This window comes from Platalea leucorodia, assembly GCF_965183815.1.
Source record: "Platalea leucorodia genome assembly, chromosome: 11".
In the NCBI taxonomy this organism is placed as follows: Eukaryota; Metazoa; Chordata; class Aves; order Pelecaniformes; family Threskiornithidae; genus Platalea; species Platalea leucorodia.
Window position 1 is genome coordinate 7,192,254 of NC_138833.1, and position 21,805 is coordinate 7,214,058.

At 40.5% G+C, this 21,805-nt stretch overlaps 1 protein-coding gene across 3 annotated transcripts in view; it reads left to right on the plus strand.

Moving 5' to 3' along the window:
- The window catches only part of CTNNA1 (catenin alpha 1), a 120,022-nt gene that overhangs the window by 72,727 nt on the left and 25,490 nt on the right, over positions 1–21,805 (plus strand). For all 3 annotated transcript variants that reach the window (XM_082324558.1, XM_082324559.1, XM_082324557.1), the window contains exon 10: positions 13,669–13,761. In XM_082324558.1, coding sequence (XP_082180684.1) covers positions 13,669–13,761 — 93 coding nt within the window. The remainder of the gene's footprint in view (positions 1–13,668; positions 13,762–21,805) is intronic.

Consider the following 21,805-nt stretch of genomic DNA (forward strand, 5'->3'; position numbering starts at 1 on the left):
AATGCAAGTACATTATGCCGTTACCTTTACTTGATTTGTTAATTGGAGATGGTGATAACAGGGTAAGGGAGACTGGCATGACTGTCCTGCTGCACAATTTGGCCCATTGCTTGAAGCCTGGCATTTTTTTTCTGTTCAGTAAAATACCAGTAAATATCAACAGGCCTTTTATGTGAAGACTTTTAGAATGAAAACCTGCTTGAGTATGTGTAAAGAGCAAACAACGGTCAAACAGAAAACTCTCAATAACAAAAAAACTGATCCCTGCCACCTTTTTCTGATAAAAACCCAAAGGCTCTGACACTGCTGTTACTCCAGGCTAAAGCTAATCTGTGGGAAGATCAGCTTACGTGGGCCTGACCTGTCTTAACTAAAATGCATCAAAGATCATTGGTCTACTAATAAATGTGATAGTTTTCCAAGAGGTAGTGTTTTTATGAAGAGCAACGTAAGTTCATATCCCGTATTCATAGATACATCTCGGTAACCTTGTCCTCTTGCCATTGGTTTCGCATGAGAGTTTTGTGCCTGCTGATGCTAAATGCCAAGGAGCAAACGTCTATAGGTATTGTTGAAGAAACATGCCACTAAGAATAAACTTCAAAAACTCCTCCTGTGCACTTCAGTACACTTTGAGGCATCAGCTGGCTCGTGTGCTTAACCTCAGCGGCTACCTGGGAACTCAGATACTGCTTAATGTATTTTTGCTCTCTTGGTATCGCTGCGTTTGATAATTGAGTCCATGCGTCTCCTAGGCTCATCAGGGATACGTTCAACACAACTTGACAGGTTTAAATTATTCAACAATAAGACTTACCAAACACCAGTAAAAGTAGTTTCTGACTCTCGCTCGCTATATTTTTCTCACTTTTTTTTAAAGCCTTAGGGGCTCTGAGCATGGTGTGCAACTGCCCCATAGTCCGGGGTGCGTCAAGCTAGTCCAGCTCTTCAGAGTTGGTGTCTGAGCAATGAAAATCTTCAATTCTTCGAAGGTATCCGTTCTTCACTTCTGGCCTGCCGCATTTCAGTGTAAATGCCATCTTCATATAGTTTTAAAGTTATTTTATTCTAAATTTTAAGTAACTAACATTGTTCAACAAAACGGCAGGCGGAAGACGGTGCTGCTGTGCCCCTGCCTTGGCAGCAGGGTACGGCCATGCCACGCGCAGTAGTGGGAACACTGTGAAGTGAGTTTTGTCTAAAGCTTCCCTTCTTCATGTTGCAAGCCTAACTTACCTAGAAAATTACTTTTAGGGCTTGTTTATAGGAAGGTGACTGGCATAACAATAGCAGTACCTATTCTGCCATAGTTCTGACACCACACGTGGAGTTTATTGGCATAATTACGAAGGAGTAATTGCGCTGCTCCATCTGCGAGCTTCCCTCCCACTCTTGCTAGGTGAGCCCTTGCTCCCTGCTCCTTCAGAATAGGTGTGCCGCCTGAAAAGCAACAGGTGGCCGTCCTCACCGGCGTGTAAGAGCGGTTTTTACTGACCTTACCTTGTGTACAAAATGCCAAGCTGCAAATGAGTTTTACAGAACCTCTATTCAGGCAAACAGTCTCTCTTTCAAGAAAGACTATTCCCCTGAAAGTATGCATTAAACAATATTTCTGACTGGCATCAAAAGGTTCTGCTAAAATGATATGCTGCTGCAACAACTTTTTGAAGGCTTGCATATTGCTTTTGCTGTCTAAAATGTAACTATAGCTATAGAGTAGCATGATCTAGATGGCTTCTAAACCTCTTCCATGAATGTAGATGGATTAATATATACACTTAGCTTTGACAGAAGGGGAATAGTACTCCTGCAGAGCCCTTGTCTCAAGGGGATAGAGAGCCACTGCGGAGTCATATGCGATGTCAAATTTACTGTGAAGGAAGACAGGTCGGGGTGGGTTGCACTTACAATGTCTCGGTGTGTCTCTGCCAGAATGGAGAAGGATGTTTGCAAGTTCCCATATGATTCTGCTCTCGGGCAGAAAACTCAGCTGCAGGTATCTCGAGAAACAATAAAAGATTGTGTAAGAGCAAAACAGAAGATGTTCCACTTGGTGAAATGAGAAGTGATTGCTTCCACCTGATTTCAGTGGAAGATAAGTGTGCTGGGGAGTTTATCGTAACTACCCTCAGAAATGCTGCTGAGTGACTCAAGACATCAAATGTGACAAAACAGCTGCAGTGCAGAATGGAGCTGTGTTGTGTATCACGCTGTGATTGACAGGCTCCTGTTTCAGATGTAGCAGAGAACGTGTCCTTTCCTTTAATGCGAACTGATGGGAAGAAACGCACGTAAGAGACCTGCTCTGCACTAGGTAACTCGACAGAACCCCATCTGAATTAGTGAGAAGTTTTACGTGTTGGATTTAGGACCCCTTTGTCCTGTGACCTGGAGGAGTCAGTGCTGCTCTCCTGGTGAACCAGCCACTAGAGGGGACTGTGATATATATATATATATATATATTTTTTTTTTTTTTTTTGGGACACCAGCCTGTTGCAGGTATTGGCTAGACTGGCGGAGTGGCAGTGCTGCTTCTGCCCTGGGTTAGCATGGGGAGTTCTTGCTCCTGCAGTGCAGAGGTGTTTATGGGCCCTCCAAGTAGCAGTAAAGAGATGCAAGCATATGATCTGGGTAATTTGATTTTGAAATGTTCCCTTCTTGGCAGCAGAGCACTGTCTGCTTTGTGGTTCCTAAAGTCCAGGCAGCCAAATTTGACCAAAAGGTGCAATAACCACAGAAATGTGATTTGCCTGCTGGGTCTCTATCTTCTAGAGAAACCATACCAAAGCCGTGTCCCAAAGGGCTTCCATCTGATTTGTTTTTCATGTGGTAAAATACTAACCCCCTTATCCTGCCTTTTGAAAACTGAGTAACGTTGAAATAGTAAAATGAGACTTGTCTCAGTTGAATAATACATTTCAAAGATAGCTTTCAAAATTGCTCTGTACTAACAGTCCATTAACTAGCTAGCACTCTCCCTGAATTTTGTTAAAGGAGTTTAATTCAGGAATTGAGAAGCCAATTTAAATGCAGCACACAAGAATAACAGAAGAGACAGCATTTCGGGAACCAGTGTAAGAAAAAGTTAAATTCACTCATGAACTGTGGAAGTCTTCCTAATTTACAGGTTGTAAAGTACTTGCTGGCATTCCAGTGGTTTTTACAACGCTGGATAAAGTGGCCTTGGCTCTCTAACCTGTAACTTTGCTCTTGAGGAAAGACAGCTTGGCATTGGCATCCTTAGATTTAATGTTCCTCCCTAGAAGAAACTAGGTTGTCCTGCAACTCGGTGCTCGTTTTTAATGATGTCACTTAGCACCACGCTGACTTTTTGTTTGTCCCAGTCTTTGAAGTGTGCTTGTGCCCAAGTTGCCTTTGTACCGCTCCCTGTAGCCACTGCGGTGACGCTTCTGGCTGTTCTCTGAAAAGTGAAAAAGCCGTAAATGTTAAGAAGAAACTTTTGCTACACTATTGAATGCTTTAGAAAAATAAAAATTAGGTTGTCGGTTTGTCACTGTTTTATACTGTGTAGTTTTAATGGAAAAGTTTTTCAGACCTTAAGAAATTAGGTAGTTAAAAGGGAGATGAGGACAGAGTCCAGGTTAAAACCTTCCAGTAGTTTGCTTTCTGAAGAATATTTTGGGAAGGGAGAGTTTGTAATTCCTTGAAAACAGCAAATAATCTCGTCTTATTCTGGAACCCAGTACCCCTGTGTCAAATGTTTTTCTGAAATTTTATTTTTAAGTCTCTTTCTCAGAGAAACTTTGGTAAGACCAGGGAGGTGAAAGCTCTCAATGATATTTCATAAGCATCAGTTTTTTTCCAATTGCTTTAATTTATCTGAAAAGACTGCTCTGTGCCTTTTTTAATGCCCTGGGTTGTATCTTGCATATGGAGAGATGATTTTCTCATCTTCAGTGAAAACCCATGAACAGATGCAGACTGCAAATTTATTTGCTTGGAAAGAATCACATTTGGGCACTTGGAACTCCATAAGCTATCCGTAGCCTCTCACGCTGACATTTTCCCCTTCTGTAGCCCTAACTGTCTAGCCTGATGTCCTAGAGTAATTCTTCAGACCTCAGTCTAAAAACACCCCTCTCCAAAAGCCCAAAGCCTTGCACACTTGCAACGTTTTTATTGCAGTTTACCCTAATTTGCCCATACTTGCAGCCTGTATATTCTTCAGAGAATGTAACAGCTGCAGGTTTTTTACATGTGAAAGGCTTTTAAAAAAATCTGGAGTGGGTAAAACATAGCTTGGGTTTAAAATAATAGCTAGCTTTTGGACTTCTGACAGAGCAAAGGTTTTGAAAAACTGAGGCTTGCCTATCCTCTGTTCATGAGATAGAACTTACCTGGGCATAGGTAATTTACCTTTGTGATAAAGGTATGCGCTTGGGGTTTGTGCATCTTATACATAAGAAGCATGGAACAAAAGTGTCCAGCAGATCCAGAAATAAATCTGGTCTCACAAGATTATCCTTTGTGTCTATTAGCCACCTGATTTCTAAAGCTTATACAAAGTTTATAAAACTAGCATCTTTGGAGGTGGGAGTGGACTGGCTTTGCTCATTCTTTAAATATTCTTTCTTCATGCTTGCCATCAAAGGTATGTATCAGTACTGAAAGACAGAGATGATTTATCTTGGGTGAAAAGTGCAGACAAGCACAGCACTTGACACCCAAATCAAATACTGACTTGGAATGATTTTCTGAATCTTTGGGTATATTAATCTCAAAACTTGGCATTTTCCGGGCTAGGGTCATTATCAGTCATTACTGTGGTATCCAAGCACCTATTTTTCTTGTTCACTAAGCTAATTTACAGGGATCAAAAAATCTGCAAACTCAGGGTTGTCTTTTACTTGCTTTTATTTTGAAGGTAATTGTGTATTACAAGGGAAATGTCCTTGCGCTATGGTCTGGAGAAGAGAGGCAGGGTTAGTCTAACTCAAGACTGATTTCCCATTTTAAGACGGAGAGCAAAATGTCTCTTCCAAAGAACAAGCACATTGTCTGTAATTTGTCTACAGATCACCTTGGCAGCAATTTAAAACAAATGTCTCCGGTAAATGACCAGTAATGTGCCCTCTAAAGTCTGACACTCTTCAAGAACCGATGCACTTCCCTTGTAAGTTCATTTTATTAGTCAACTAATGTATAAATAAATTAAATTCAACTTGTAGAACATGCTTTCCTTACATTCATAATCAGTAAAGTAGGAAAGCCTCAGCAGAAAAAAAGTTCTTCCATTTTCCAGCAAAACTGGATATACAAATATAATACATCATACATAAGTAAAGGCAAGTGACCTTTTAACTGAATAACTTTTGTTCTTGTAAGGTTTTTTTTTTTTGAGGCCAATCTTCTAATGCTACATGAAATTATGTATGAAAGGGTCCGTAGAATGCTGGTAGAGATTAAAAATCGTGTTGGAAGAGGAATAAGAGACTTCAGGATAATCTTTCTGTTGAGATTTCGTTGTAAGTACACATGGGAGAAGCAAGGTAATCAGTAATCGGACAGTGAAACTGATGGGAGAGATGAAGTGATTGAAGATGAATTTGAACCCTCGCATATCTGGACAGCGCTCGGGGTGTTCAGAGACATTCTTCTATTGGAAAATCATCCCGGTTAGCTGCTGCTACGTGGAGGAGAGGCGTTTCTGCCGTACCTTTTCCGTAGGGGCAGTCATTATGTTGGATGACTGTTGAGAGTGCGGGGCTTGGTCTTTAAACACTTGGGCCAAGGGAGATGTGAAGGGTGTAGAAGTGGAAGGTGAATGAGGTTAGGGTTTGGAAAGCTGTGTTAATGTCCTTTTACCCCACTAGAAACAGCCCTGTACTTACTCTGTTCCTTTTTCCTTTGGAAACAAATAGAAGGATTTGGGGAAGGGGAAATCTGTGAAAGAGGTCAGGAACTATAAGCACGGTTGAGTATAGGTGCTGTTGACATGATGTCTTCAGAGGTAGGTAAAAAGCAATCGAGTCCTGGCCAATTTTATTTTCCAGATATTTGAGTCTTAATTCCAACAGCATTTTTAAGTAGCTTTTTAGGTACAGCTTTTATAGATGTAGCATAAGTGTTTTAATTCTTGATATATAACTTCTATGTTGCCTTTTACATGCCTTGATGCATGTCTGGATTTTCATCATCTTAGTCATTAGCAGTATCGGAATATTAGTCATGTAGTGTCATCAAGGAGTTGCCTGAAGTCTGTGTAGAGCTCATTCCTCTTACTATTTTGTTGCCTTCTTCAAGAGCGTAATGTACTTTAATAATTACCATTAAACTTGCCATGAACAGTTGTCTGAATTGCCAAAAACTGGTTTAAACAGCTAATAATAGGCACTGAGTTGGAAGCCTTTAATAAGACCATAATGCAGCATGCTCTGAGTGATAAGCAAAATGAGATTGGAAAGAATTACGATTTCCACTTTGATAAATGGAAAGGCTTTTTTGGATAAGGGTAATTATTCAGGTACTGTCCAAATATGACTACTAGAAACACTTTTATTTTAAAGAAGAACACTTGTGTTGCTAAGAAGCATCTAAGGTAAGGATTCGCTTTGAAAGTTTTAGCTTCGGATCAGATCTGCGTTACATACCAGCGGTGTGATTTCTGTCATGGTAGCTCAGATCGACTTGTGTAACTAATGTGTTTTGTGCTTATAACAACATTTTATCACTTTAGCTTGTTTGTCTGAGGAAGGAATAGTTCCCGTGCCAATAGTTACATCTGCTGCTACAGCTGCATCTACGAGGGGCACGGTGCCCACGTAGCACACTGCTATTCCTTTACCAGCTCTGCTCTCTGTCAGGTCTATAGAAAGGATAATCTACTAGTTTCGAAATGAAGGTATTCCTGTACTGCGAGCACTTACAGATGTATTAATGCCCTTCAAACACCTCTTCCCCCCTCTTTGATTGAAAAACTTTCCTGTTGGCAAGAGAGAGAAGTGCTCTCCCTTCTGCACTTGCTGCTCAGTAAATGTGAGCCCGGTTCGGTTTGTCATGATGCACAAACTCTGGGTTTGCCCAACTGTGTGAAAAATCTCCCTTCTTTATGAGACCGTGACAACACGTGGAGTTGCACTCTGTTGGAGAAGGATATTTACTCCAGGTATGGAAGAGGCTCGCCAGTGCTGAAAAGGGCTTTCGTGGGACAGCTATACCTGGAATGGCACCGGGTAGCTGAAGAGGTAGTTGGAGCCACATGCAAAGCTGTATTCTTTAACTAGATTTTTAGACACACAGACACAACTGAAAAGGTGCAAGTTTTGAGATTTGATCCCAGAAGAAAAGTGGTTACCCATGAAAAGATAAGCAATTGCCTCAATATTATAGGGAGCTGAAAGTACATAATATATTGTCACTGATCCCCTTCCTCTTTCAATCAGTTGCCAGCCTGTTGAAATAAAAACAACAACAACCCTGGAACCCCCATTTCTCATTGTCTAAAACTTTTGATTCAAAAATGAAAATAATTTGCTTGCCATTTTTTTGTTCCATCTAGCTGAAATTTCCCCTCCATGCATTTATAACCAGACTCGAAATTAAAATTGCTCTTGTCTTCTGCATGAGGTTGCAGAGCTCTAGAAATAGCAGTTATCTCAATTTTATTCCATCGTTCCCCTCAGTGCTTTACATCTGGAGTCCTTCTGTGTGTGGCTTGTTTTATTTAAATACTTTTACTGTTTTAAGTTAATACATTGGGATTCTGTTGCACACAACAAGCTCGTGCAAGGTACTTTCTGTGGAGCTGCAGCCACTTGCAACTACTCAAGTCACATGAAAAGACAGAGCCGTTAACAGCATGACTCCTGGTGATTTGCTCCAGAGTCCCTATGGACTTGAACCAAAGTCCCCCTGCCGTCCTTACACGCGTTAAAAAAGTGAAACTGTTTTACGTAATTCATAATTGGCTATGCCTCTGCAAAACCAGTGAGTTTGTAGGATTATAGCTGTCATGCAGACTTCTCCCTCATGCAGTTCCTATTAGGACTGGACGTTAAAATACTCCCATTTGTCTTGAATATTCGTAGTGTATGAGAGAATAAATGTATGGACTTACTGAATAATAAAAATCTTTTTTTTTAAGAGGGATGGAAACTGCGTAATTGACACATCTCTTCTGGGAGTCCTCAGTTGCCACTTAGTTTTGCCAGAACAGTTGTTTCTGCTGATGAATTAATTTCATGGGCTTTGACCACCATAAAGTGAATCTGGACTGTTTTCTTAGTATGGGGGAGGAAGAAATTAGATGTGCTGCTATTGAATTTTGTGAGAATGTCAGATACACTTTCCTTTAGCAGGCCCTCAAGAAGAAAATGTTGAATTCTGTCCATTCTTTTTTTGAATTTTAAATGGGGGATTTTAAACTGCTTAAAAGTGGTAACTTGCATTCCCAGAGAAATTATAAAATAAAAATAAAATAGAACAAGTTCTGAAGTTTAATCAGAAATTAAAATGCCAGGAACACCTTTGAAAAGCTTTGTTTTCGTGTTGCTTAAATTCCCAAATTTTCTGTGTATAAATGAGTTTGTGTTTGTTATTTTTGCACAGCGGTTTGTGAGCATCAGTTATCAGAGGATACTGGTTAATGTTAAACTGAAAAGTTGAGTTTTTCAATAAGAGGATCATCTGAAAGCTCTTACTTCTGCAATGCTATTTTTACAACTGCGGTTGCAAATGAGAGTAGTCAGACTCTTAGAATTCAATTAGTGTGTGTTTGTCTCCTGCGTAGCGATATATAATCCTTATTTATAACAATGCTGCGTGGCAGAGACAGCTCTGACAATTTTAAACTGTGCAATAATAAACACATTACAGAACCTTCTTTGGATTACGCCATTGCTGGATGATTGCATCAAGCACCCATTTAGGAGGGCTTTGTGTATTTGACTTTCTGAAGAAGCTGTCCTAAAAACATGACCTGTAAACGAGGAGGAAAAAGTTGGTGTTGCTTCTCTGAAGTCAATCCAGGTGCATGAAGCAAAGACTTTGATACAAGCTTTCAGTATCAGTCTTTGAAATCCTTGAAAAAGAAGATATAATGTGTTAGAGATTATAGTTTCTTTTTTCTCTTGCATTTTTGTGTCTCTTACTGAAAAAGCAATTTGTCAGTCCTTTAATAAACAGCTCTATGTAAAGTAACCCCTCTACCTAAGCTAGGATGCCAGTGCAAAGAAAAAGTTTAACAAGTACAAAGTTGTAGCAGCATGTCTCCATTATTTTCAACAGCGTAATTTAAGCAGCTTAGTGATGACCCCAAGCTCATGTAATTGAGGCTGCTATAGCCTTTGAATTGCTGGAAGATGCAGCTCCTTAGTAATTATCTGAACAAATTTCAAGTTAAAATCAAAAATGTATTTCAGGTGAAAAAAGTAAAAACTGCCTGTTGTGAAAGGTGGCAGTTGTCTTACAACAGCTGACAACACAAACATAGGCTGGCAAATTTTCACTAATGGTGGAAAAAGCTGCTTGAGAAATGTCAAGATTTTTCCTGATTTAAAATTAGTAAATTCTGAAGAATCAAAATAACTAGAGTTGGAGATGGAATCACTCTGTGACAGATGGCACAATATTTTTATATTAGAATTATACTTTCCTGTTAATAACGTATTCTCAATTGACCCTTTGCACTGAGATGGTGCCCACCTCTAGAAGGAACCAGTTAACTAATGCCTCCTCCAAAGGCATCATCTCATCTTGCAGTACTCTGATCTCATCATTAATACCAATCAGATTTGAGTTTCAAAAACGGATCAGTGCATGAAACCTACTTTCCAGATCAGTTCTTCAGCTTTGAGTTTTACTTGGCTCCAGTTCATTAGTTCAGTTTGTAGAAATGGCTGTGTCTGTGCACTTCTCGCTAATGCTCGGTGCATTTGTTGCTGGGGGTAAAGTTAAGCTCAGCCATCTAAACATCAGCAGCTGCTTTGGGTCCGTCTTGCCTTTTGGAATACATGAAGCCGTCTCTGGGAGATGGTTGTATACTCTGTGAACTAGGAGAGCCTTGATACTGCATGGAAAAGATGCTTTTAAATTGGTCTGTCAGTGCTGCAAGAGGTATCTCTGAACCGTGTCAGTCTAATTTCTCTAGTCTGTCTTCATTCCCTATGTATTTTTAACTTTTTTCAAGAGATTGCTTGTTATGGTTGATTACATTATTTGCGCTTTTTTTTTTTGTCTCCTTTGATGCCTGTGCCAGTAGTGCTTATGTAAAGGGGCTTGATTATATTGAATGGTAAGAATGAACAAATGCAGCGGGAATTCAATTGCTGTTTTGCTCTCAAGCACAAGTGTTCTTTCTAAATCAAGTCTGACCACTTGCTATGTCAGTCAGCTACATCGTTGGAGGCATGGAGAAACTATTTCATTTACATTTTGATTTAAGGGAAATTTTTGTTTGCTTGAGGTGCTCTATTTTATTTGGAAGTTTTAGAAATGTATGATTTCAAAGTGCTCTGTATGCTTTAAAACAAATTTGGCTGTAGTCAGTCTTCATCTCAGCTGCAAAATCCTACCTATTATGCGTACCTGTTAAATAGCTGGCCAGCAGTACCCTATCCTCTCTATGGACAGGGAGTTTGAAGTTATTTGTCAAATATCACACAGGAGTTATTGACGATGGGTTCTTTCAGGTAGTTTTAAAATTAGATTTCTTAATCATGCAACCGTCCACCTGAGCTGGTACACGGAATTTTAGAATTCATGCTATAGAGCATCTGACAATTAATGATAACTTAAAATACCTCACTGTAACGTCATTTACAACTTGATTAGTTAGTTGACATAGCTCTTCTTAAATTTCAGGTTTTAAGAGGTTTCTGAGTGTTTTCCAATAGTTTGACAGAGTCTTCCTACGGTTGCAGTAAATGCTGGATTGCTGTGAATTTAGGGCCGTGTCCTGCAGCGCTCTAAAGTCGTTTCTGCTGCTGCCACATCCCTCCTTTGCTCTGATGTTCAGCAAATAGTTTGTTGGGAAGTTTGTGTGCTAATCTGGCAGAGAAACTAATCCACCAAAGCAAATAGCTTTCTTTTGACAAGCATGCTGAAATGAAGTGTTGAGATTTGGAGACGCAGCAGTAGGATGGGATGCGGCAGCCAACAGTTGGATTGTCTTTAAACTGCCAAAGACCCTCAGTCAGGGAAGCACACACGCTTCTTTCATAAAGGTTGGCAGTCCCAGTCAGGCAATTTCTAAAGAAGAATTGCCATCAGTGAGGTATTCAGAAGAAAAATGACGGTTCAAAAATGACTGTGCAAAAAAGCAAAATTTCATCATACCATGGCGGGGACACTCAATTATAAACTTCTTTGCCTCTCTGTATTCAGACAGAGCAGGGTTTCTGTGCGCTTGATTCATCGCACTTGGCTTGAGAGAGAGCACAACATCTCCAGATATCGGAGAGGCTGATTTTGTAGTGCTTCAATGTCGCTTTTATTCAGCTCCTACTCAATAGAGCTTTGTGTTCTTCTTGCTCCTAGAGATTGTAACTGCTGCTGTGGAGGCAGAAACGATGTGGAAATATGGACCATAAAAAATATTGGCAAACTGGTGTTTCTCAAAAATATGACCTGTGCTTAAAACAACGGCAAAATCTTTATTTGACTTTTAAATCATGGCATCTTACTGTCTTTTGATTTTTTTTTTTTTTGAGCCTCTAAACAAAAGCATAATATACTACAGCTTACTGCGAACTAGGGATTTAAGACATTGCAGATCTACAGAGGAAAAAACCCTATGTTCAACAGAAAATCTCTTTTTGATAGGGCATTATAGAGAGTACAGCTGTTTGGTGGTAGTGCCGTGCAGAGAGGAGCTGAGCTGGAGACTGTAGCAAATGTGGTAACAGCAAGGAGGGAGAAAAGAGCTTGGCTAAGCTGGGTGCGAGCTGCACGACCTCGCAGTGAACTGAAGACTTACTGCCACTCCACCTCTTGATATGTAGGTCTTATCTACGAAGACTAGTGGAAAAGAACGTTGAGGAGTAGCACACTAATATTGCTGAAAGCTGGCAGAGTTTTCTGTGTCGTGTTGATGCTGCACAGTCTTTCTCTCAACTTCAGTTTGTTTTCATCCAAATATGTGCCGTTGCATCTGTTTACTTGGTGGTTCAGTGCTGGAAACATACCTCTCTTCTTGACAGCGCATGGGTTTACATCTTTTGTAACTTGATTTGGAGCTGGAGAGAGGAACAGACTGTGTGCTTTGCAATGGGAACTTGCTTTTTGGTCCCAAAATTAATAATGGGATTGATGAAAAACACCGTTCAAGTATGTTGGCATGTGGTTGACGGTTTGTGGGACAGTAATGTATTCTGTGTGGGAACATCTGTCGTAAGGGAACGGCTTAGGGAGGGGGAAAAGCACATGATGTAGTTGCAGATACTAGTTCAAAATGACTTGTGTATATGAATGCACGGGATAGTTTAATTAAAGGGAGAATGGAATTTCCCCAGCTTATGGAGAAAAGTATATGGAGAAAACTGGTTCACTGGTGTTACCGAGCATCTGCTGGCTTGTGATGATGCTTTTACAGCACATTTACTGAGGGGTTTTGCAGGTTGCTCTGTCTCTGAAAGGACAGTACTCAGTGTTCATCTCAGTTCACTTTGTGCTATTTTTACAGCTTTCTGTGTTCAAATGGCTCAGAATAACATGCTTGTCATTCACCTGTCAGCTAAGGAATGTAACTTACTTCAGACTTCCTTCCCCTGAGAGTAGCTCCGATATGAGGAATATCTGCAATTACCAAAAAATTCTGTGCTGTCCCCTTCCTGTGTGCTCTTAAAAGGCAAGTGTTTACAAAAGGTCCTCTGTTTCAAATGACCTAGTTAAGGATGCTGCTGTGCAGCAGGTCAAGGTTTTGGAGTAAAGTTTTCAGCATCACCAGATGCTATTCAAATCTTGGAGAATCGTGGATGGATCTTCAAGATCACGTGTACCAGCAAATAGTTTTATTCGATGAATCACAGCATAAATGGAGGGCTGAAGGAACACGTGCCTGATACTGCAGTTTTTGGCTAGATAAGAAGTACATCAAGTAGTTTAAGCCAATGCATTCAAATACCTGTATCCTGTCGCAGAGGCGCGCTCTGTGCAACGCCAGCAAAACAGCTTGAGCTTTGCATCACCACTGCACCATTTGCATAGGTGAATTGCTTGACGAGCCTCCAAGTTCTTTTGTGTTGACACGCAGTAGGATATAGAAATGTTTCAAGAAAAAAGGAAGCATTCCTGCACTTATGGACATGAGAAGAATTAATCCTTGGATGCATGGGAGCTGGATTGGTTTTTTAATTGTGTGATTGCTGCTGTCTCACTCGAGTGGGAATGGGCTTTTTAACTGTAAGTGCTGCCAGTGATGCTCTTGTACCTTTTTTCTGGAGAGAACTTCACTAAATCAGTGGTAACAATGATCTGTCTGTCCTGTTTGAATGACTATGGTTTTATGATTTTGATGTGCTATGATTTTATGGCTAGAGAAGGGGCAGATGTCATTAGTGGTTTCAAAACTGGTTAGAACTGAACAAATGTGGACACTTTATATTTCATGATGGGTTACTGGTCACTGGGGGTATGTAAAAAGTTTCCTACAGAGAGAAGTAAAACCCAGTTTTAACAGTTGTGTTTTGTGTTCTCCCACCTCTGACACAGGTTGCCAACTTGGCCTGTTCCATCTCAAACAACGAAGAAGGTGTGAAATTGGTTCGCATGTCAGCCAGCCAGCTTGAAGCCCTGTGTCCCCAGGTAATGAAGAGCATAAGAACATAAGACATACCCTAATAAGTTGGGCAACTGGTCCTGCTTAGAACGTGTTCCAGCCTCTTAGTGTCTGTCTATGGACTTGCTGCAGAACTTGGCTTTTTCCTTAATACATGTAGAGAATGAAATGCTGTGTAGGCATCATGACTTAGAAACTTTAAAATCTACAACAAAGTAATTAGTGATATGAATGGGTCTGTTTTACATAATAGCTCTAATTTCATTTGGCCAGGGTATTCTAGTAACCTGCGAGACAGTAAACTGGTGAAACTTCAGTGGTTTACTGTGCCTGTCCATGTTGCAGGAAGATGTCTTGTGAAGACGCTACCACTGCTCCTGTGCATGCTATAAGATGATTTATAGGCAAAAAATAATATATCTAAGTAGAATATAAATATGCCAAAAAAATCTTCTCAATAGAGTAGGATCAGAGGAAGCTCGCTATGCGTGAAGAGTTTTGAACCTGGCTGAGACTACCTTTTAATTAATAACTTTTTAATGGAAACGAGGAAATTAAGTTTATATAAGCACTAGACTATCCTCTTCCATTTTGACAGCCCTGATGTTTTAAATATCAACAACTAGATACTTGGATGAACTGCTGAAGACTACAGTGCACTGTTAATTCTTGTAATTTACATTTTTTAAAGCAACAGGAAATTCAGAACTAAAACATACAAATAAGCTGTTGTTGGTAACAAGGAGCTAATGGAAAATATGTACTCAAAAAATTCGTCAAATGACATTTTGTGAAAATAAGGTGTATTGTCTCAGGATTGTTTGGAATTTGTTCAGGTTTTCCTATATGCATTGGTCCTTTTAAAACCAGCTGAAAGGGAGGGAGAGATGTACACCTGTACCCGCCTCAGCAGGAGGGGAATTTTGAGGAATAGGTGAAGGTAGTGTGAGAAGCAGGACTATTTTACCTTTTCTATTGCTTTTAAGTAACAGTGCTATTAAATAGGTGAAGCTAGGCACCTGAACATAAAACATTAAATACTACCTAGGAGGCCTTTTGGCATCCTGGGGTGGAATTCTGTGGTTCCTGCTCCTGGATCAGACCCTGGGGCCGGTGCATCAGCTGTGTTGGCCGTGCAGTTCTTTGCCTCCCACGTCTGGGGCAAGCGGTACGTACGGCTTGTTAAAACCAAAGGTCAATTTTTACAGTTGGAACAAAGCATGTGGAAGAAAAAGCTTTTAAAAAGACATCTCATCTGGTATAAGGGCTTGCTCTTTCCCAAAGTAACCAACTAGGCTGGATGTAACTTTTTTTTTTTTAGTTATCTCCAAGAATATGAGTGTCTAATGCATGTTGCGCCAAATAAATGCTGATGCTTTTGAAAATAATCATCTTAAGAAAGTTAAGTTTTCTTTGAACCTAAATGTTTCTGGTAGTTGCCCAAGCCTGCGGTGTGTTTTTCCCCTCCCCATTGCTGAAGTTGTATGCATTCCAAACTCTATCTTTGCTTTTCTGACAACTGCTTATTTAAGTAAATCTACCCCTTTATAAAATAAACACCATGATAGTCAACATGAAATAATTAACAAACTACAGCCAATAGTCACCAAATTAGTCACATATACTGAAGTGCAGTTGTTAACCTTTGACTTCAGGGATTATGGATAATACCTTTAACACGCATTGGAAGCTTTGATTATCTATAAATGGACAAGGGCTATAACTGATGGATTTTGGCTTCGCAAAGGTCACATATCTGAACTTCAAAGCCTGCCCTTCAGATGCTCCACTGCACAGTCTTGCCTTAATTTCAGGGTCGTCACCAAGAGATTAGTAAATGACACTGTAGATGTTCATAGCACTTGAAAGAGTGCTTTTATATTACATTACATGTTCTCTGGTTGATTCTTTAATGAACTAAGAGTATTTAAACATGTTGGGAATCCTGAGAGATCATTAGGGGCACTTGTCTAAACTGTTTTACAAATGGCATCTGTGTTTTCTCCTAACAATACAGAAGTTTGTTTTATGCCAGTCTAATCGACGCAGCACGCTATCGTCCTTCTCGACTGCGTTACTGAACGGTCCCCAAACTTTGGTTATTCTGTATAATCTCTAAATGCTTCTAGATATAAAGAACAGCATAGTGGGATTTTGTTTCCGTTTTTAGACAATATGTTTGTTCTGCAGTTTATTCCTGATGAGAGATTCCTGATGATGAGATTCGCAGCTGCTTCTTGAATCCTTTTAGGTGGCTGTGCTGAACAAACGTGTGAATTAGGCATAAAATACAGATTTAATCTGACATTATCTGCTTTTTTTTTTTTTTTTTTTTTTGCTTAGATGGTATTTTTCCAGGAAGATGCTGGATTCAGAATGAGTCAAGTCAATCAGTAATTACAATAGTCTCTGAAACTCCAGTGAATATATCAGTATCACACAGAAATATGATGTATGAAATTTAATTCAAGGTATTGCTGTGGTTGAAAGGATGAAACTGAAATTTCATGCACTTGAGTTCCAAGTAACCTGTTAAATAGCTTAGCTGAGTAGAGGCCATTCTGGGAGCAGGGAACTCCTGGTTAAAGAGTGATTTCTGCAGAAATCAATCTGTAGAGTTAATTATAAAAGCTTTATCCCAAATAGAGTAGTTATTCAGTCCCTTGCCGTAACTAGCCACCTTGAGCCGGCAGCAGGAGTAAGGAACATGCAACACTTCAAACTGGTTAGGGAAGACTTGGAAGTTTTGTCCGTAAGGACAAGAAGTCAGTCATTGCTAATGTCACCTACGGGTTCAGATGTTCTCAGGTTTGAAATTTAATTCTTTGAGGAAAAAGAAGAAGCGGGAAAATTTTCATCTGAAAAGTCTCTACAAAAGCAAGCAGTTAAATTTGTTTAGTGTGGCTATGTTACTGGAAATCAGCCCTTCCTCAAGAGTAACATCATCGTTCCTGTTTGTGAGTCCCCAGCCAGTTAACACAGAAGTTAATGCGAAGTTGGAGACTTAATGTGATATTTAGAGCTCCCTTTTGATGGTGCAGAAGGAACTCTTAGGAAGAGCTGTGCATGCTCCTTAGTAGCCAACTGGGTGACTTGTGTTAGTCTAGGTTTACAGGGGAGAAATAAGGCAGCGTTAGGGGATCACTGGTGTTTTTCTTCATGAAGCCTTGACTTACAAGCCTACCTGAATTCTCTTCTTTTTGAGGACATGCGTTGCTGAAAGTCTGTAAATCAAAGTGAAACTACTTTGTCCAGCATCTCGCAGGAGTTACCTGTAGTCCTGCAGCTTCACGCCTTGCTAGGTGGGGGGGGAAACAGGTCAGTCTATGGTGGGTTAAGATGAAGAAACAAAAGTCCTCCATCACTACAGTTAAATGTTTGTTGGGTTTTTTGTTTTTTTTTTTTTTTGTTTTTGTTTTTTTTTTTTAAATGCTTGAGATGCCTTTCATAAGGGAAATGGAAAAGTACTGCTGTGAAATGCTTGGAATAGTTGCCTGTGCTTCCATTTGCCTAGCAGAGCGCTGGGGGAAGTTGTCTTTGCCTTCTTGCTAAACACAGAGCTTGCCAATGGTAAATTAGCAAAAGATTTTGTTTATCTCGACTCGAAAACCTGGATCCTTGCTCGTAACTCTGGCTTCTGAGTTCTGTTTCCAAGAAGTACTTGCTTTGGGAGCCTGCAAAAGCTGTTTTGTAACAGCATTTTGCATTAAAGATGTCTGAGAAGAGAGCTTAACCATAGGAGTGTTTCTGATCATACAAGCTGTAGGTGTTTAGAAAGCAAGAGTGAAAATGCCCCAGTACAGCTCTTGAAAAGAAAGAGTGTTGCTCCAGCCTTTTGATGTGACAGTCTGCTGTCACTTGCAGCAGCTTTTACCAGCTATATGTTGACTTTCTTGTTCTTTAAAGCCTCTGTGAAGTTCATCTATAGACTTTTAACCAAATTGCAGTCAGGCTGAGAGTTTTAGAAAATAATTATAGATTAGAATTTCCATCAGGTTGGGTGTTTGCTTCTGCCAGCAAAAGCTGGAGCCCCTTGCCCTTGAGACTCATCACCTTCTGGGAAGTGGGTTGCAGGGGCAGGGTAGACCTGCACCTCCCTGGTGTGGACACACAGGACCTGCTCTGAGCCAGTGCTGGTTGCCTTTCTCCTCTGCTGCCCAAACAGCTCATCCTCCTTAGAAGCCTTGGGAGAGCACCAGGCAGCGTCTCTGCGTGTCCTTTCCACGCTCCCTCCATACCTACCTTGGCACAGACAGCACGCTTGGCGTAGCTCACCCTCCCCTGCACGGTCAAGCAAGTGTTGCCCATTAAACAGATGCCGGATACTTCTTGGATTAAATTACATTTTTTATAAAAATAAATTGGCTCTTCTCATATTAACATCTTGTTTTAATAATTGCTGTTCCACATCCTTACATTCCAATTTTGAAATGCTTGAAAAGCAATTTGCTGCTTATAGATTTCTGATGAGGCAGATGGTTACATATGCTGATCACACCTACTGACACAGATAGAAAAAACACCAAAGCATAAGGAATCCCATGTAGAGGTTCCAAATAGCACAAAAACTTTTGTTTAAAAGTTGCAGCATCTTAGAGAAACAAAAAACCCCTCCAATCCCCCGCCTCAAATCAACCAAACCCAAACGTGACCTGCAGGCTTTCTCTCCTCCTTGAGTCCCCAATTACTGCCAGTTCCCTGGTGGCTGCTGGAGAAGGAGATAACTTAATTTTTCTTGCAGTAAAGACTTAACATTGAACAATTGTCCCCTTTTTTCTTCTCTTTGAAAGACTGTCAGATTTTTTGAATGTACTAACTAGCAGATGTCTCCAGACTGTTTAATTACAGGTGCTCGAAGCATTTTATTGGCATTGAGTAGAAATACTTACATTAAAAACTTCACACTTGGGTTGCAGTTTTGTATCATGCAGTCTTGCTGTGAAGCAGAACGAGCACAGGACAGGAGTGGCCGTCGAAGAAACAATATTAGAAACTCTAGCAGTTACTGGTGGATAAAAAGAAGCAAAGATAGGAAAAAGGGATTCAGTTCTGTAGAAAGAGGTATGAGTGTGCCAGGACCCTATGTTTTCATCGCAGGCACAGTATGATCTGTGGAGTGCAGTAGCAGAACAGCTTCCAGAAAAGACAGAGACCCTGAAACCCCCAGAGCTTCAGCACTTGAAATCAGTGAAATACAAAATGAATCAACACAAATGGACACCAAAACAAATGGCACCAAAATTCTTGCAGCTTCTGCATTGACTGGTACTATAATATCAGTCCTCAGCTACAAATGAAAATGCTTTTACTATATAGGAGGAAGTTGATAGGATAATTATGTATACGCAAGATGCAAATAGTAAATACTTTGACAGCAGTATACGCTAACCTGGAAAAGGTCATGTTATTCCAGTAAAAGTGTGCATCTGTGGGTCATTTAGCACTGTAACAACAGGCATAAATCTCTCTGCAGAGATGGCTGCAGTCACTCTGTGTGTAACTGGCAGGAAAGTGCTCAAAGTACCTTTTATACATTGGAGCAAAGTATTGGAAATCAAAGCAAACTTTTCCTTCTTTTGGTGCATCAGCCTCTGTACAATTGCTGGTCGCTGCCATTATCGCTAGAGAAAGTGCAAAACAATCTTCTGTATGTTTTGCTTCCAGGCATTTTGGCTCATCAGAGTCTGCAGAGTGCTTTTTGCTGTATTGAAGTATGTAGAGGGTTAGCACACGTAGACATGTAGATGCAAAGCTGGGGTTGAATGTAACTGGAAGCGACTTAAATGTCCTGCTTATGAACCGGTTTTTCCACTCAGAGTAAAATGCAATTAGGAGCAGGGAAGGAGACATGAGTAGGGTGAATGCTGGAGGTAACTTTGGCATCTGGCATATGTAAAATTAAATTATGAGCAGCTTCTTACAAACTGCCAGTAAGCAAGCTATGCTGCTTTAATACAGAAAAATGTGAGCGCTAAAATCCACTGGAGCAAGGGGAGTCCTGGCTGGGCTCAGCTGGTGCGGCAGCTTTGGTGGTAAGGTCATGAATTCATTTGTTGACCATTTGGAAAGCTGTGCTCCAAGAATTGTGCTATGGCTTCTACCTTACAACTAGCCCTCCGTATCGCAGGAGCGCCTGTGAGGCAGCGATAAAATAGAGCGAATAAGGGGCACTGCATGGTGCGAATACCAGTTCTGGCAGGTTGAACAAGAGACTTCTTCCACTCGGCCTTGCACTGAGGCTACTCCAAAAGGCATCTTCCCAAAGCAAACTTGATCCCGCTGTCTGCTTGACAAGTTCCCTTTTCACCCACTCCAGAATAAAACTGATTTTCACATCCCAGCTGGGGCTTGGTTGGTGCGCGTCCCTTTTTTCTCCACCCTGAGATGATAGCTGATGGGTGGGTGCTTGTTTTATTAGCTTTTTTTTTGTACAAATGCAAAGTATCCTGGATTTGAAGGTCATGGAACTACTTTCCAACTCATTACCCAAATGCCACAAGAAAGCTGGTAAATGAAGATCTTTATTTAAAAACAAACAAGTGAGTTACTTAAGGACAGCAGCTTTTTTTGGTTGTAAAGAAAAGGTGTGTAGTAAGGAGAGGGGAGAGGACTGGGTGTTGCTTTAGAGCTTTTGAAACTGAAAAACTCCTTCTTATTGTGGCACAGTAACATCCTAAAACTAATACTACAGGGAACAGGGCAAAGTTAAACCAGCTGCAGACAGTCTCCTGTGAAGAGCAAAAAGTCCCTATCAGAAAGACTGAGGCAAAAAATAAAAAGTGCTTATAGGCATTGAAATGGAGAGTTATGTGGCTTATGGACATTGTGTGCGCTGAGACTATGTAAAGATACAACAGGTAGGGATTGCAATGCAAAATAAATAGGTGATCGTTTTCTTCTCCCAAGTCGTGTTTCTTCCTTTGGCCATGCCAAGTGTTCAAAACTGTTCTTTGTAGGAACACCACCATGTATAAGAGCTTTCTTCTGGCCTCTATCAGTCTTTCAGATGGGATGCTATAAAGGTGAGGCTGGAAGTCATCCTAAATTATGCCCAAAAGAATTCATTCTGGGTGATCCAGTGGCTTTAATTTACCCACAAGTGTATCTATTCTGTCCTGGAATAGCTGTGTCTTTTGAGAGAGCTTCTGGTCAAAGTAGCTGCAGTCTTGTAACCCAGGCAGAAGTCACCCTTCAGGGAACCTTGGAGAGTCCTGCCCTGCAAAGGTATAAATCTATAAATTCAGTCTGACATCTTTAATTTCAATAGGGAAAATTAAAAAAAAAAAAAAAAAAAAAAAAAAAAAAAAAAAAAGGAAGCAGGTTCTTCCTGTGAGAAGAGGATTTGAGGTACAGATTGCAAGTCTTTTGAATCCTAAGCCTCCCCGATCTCGGGGTGTGCGTTGCCAAGTCCTGGCTGCTGCCGCAGGAAGCTGCGAGGCGGCGGAGATCGACTCCAAGTAACTCACTGGAACCACGTTATCGAGTGTTGGGCTGTCTGACTTGAACATTGCAATTGCTACATGAAACAAAGCACCGATAAAAATAGTGTGTTTTCTTGCCATGCTTCATTTCCTTCTGGATAGTCTCAAAATGTCCCTGTTTGATTCTTTTCTTTGTACAACTTCAATGAGTCATTGTGATCACAGTACTCTGGCAGCGTTTTCAAAAGCTTTGAAATACAGAATATTTCCCTGAAATTGCCAAATGTTTTACATGGAAGCGGCTACATTTCAGGTAGTCTGGCCGTGTTCTTCCTATTTTTCGAACTATATATATCTCCTTCACGTAAGAGTTACTCATATTTTAAATTAGTTGCCCAATACTTCATGTTTTTTGGAGAAGCAATAGTGTACTTTAATTGCTCCCTTCCCCCTCCCCACCAAGCGCTCATTTTTAGATAATAAAGGAATCGCAGTCCTGCTACATACAGAGACTATTTAAGATCCAGCATCCCTGTCCTTTTCCCACGTCTATCTAAGCATCTGTTGGAAAATAAATCAGTTGCTCTGTGCTGGATACCAGGCATCATGTAAGAGCACATGTACTTGAACAGATAATTTGCAGGGTTTT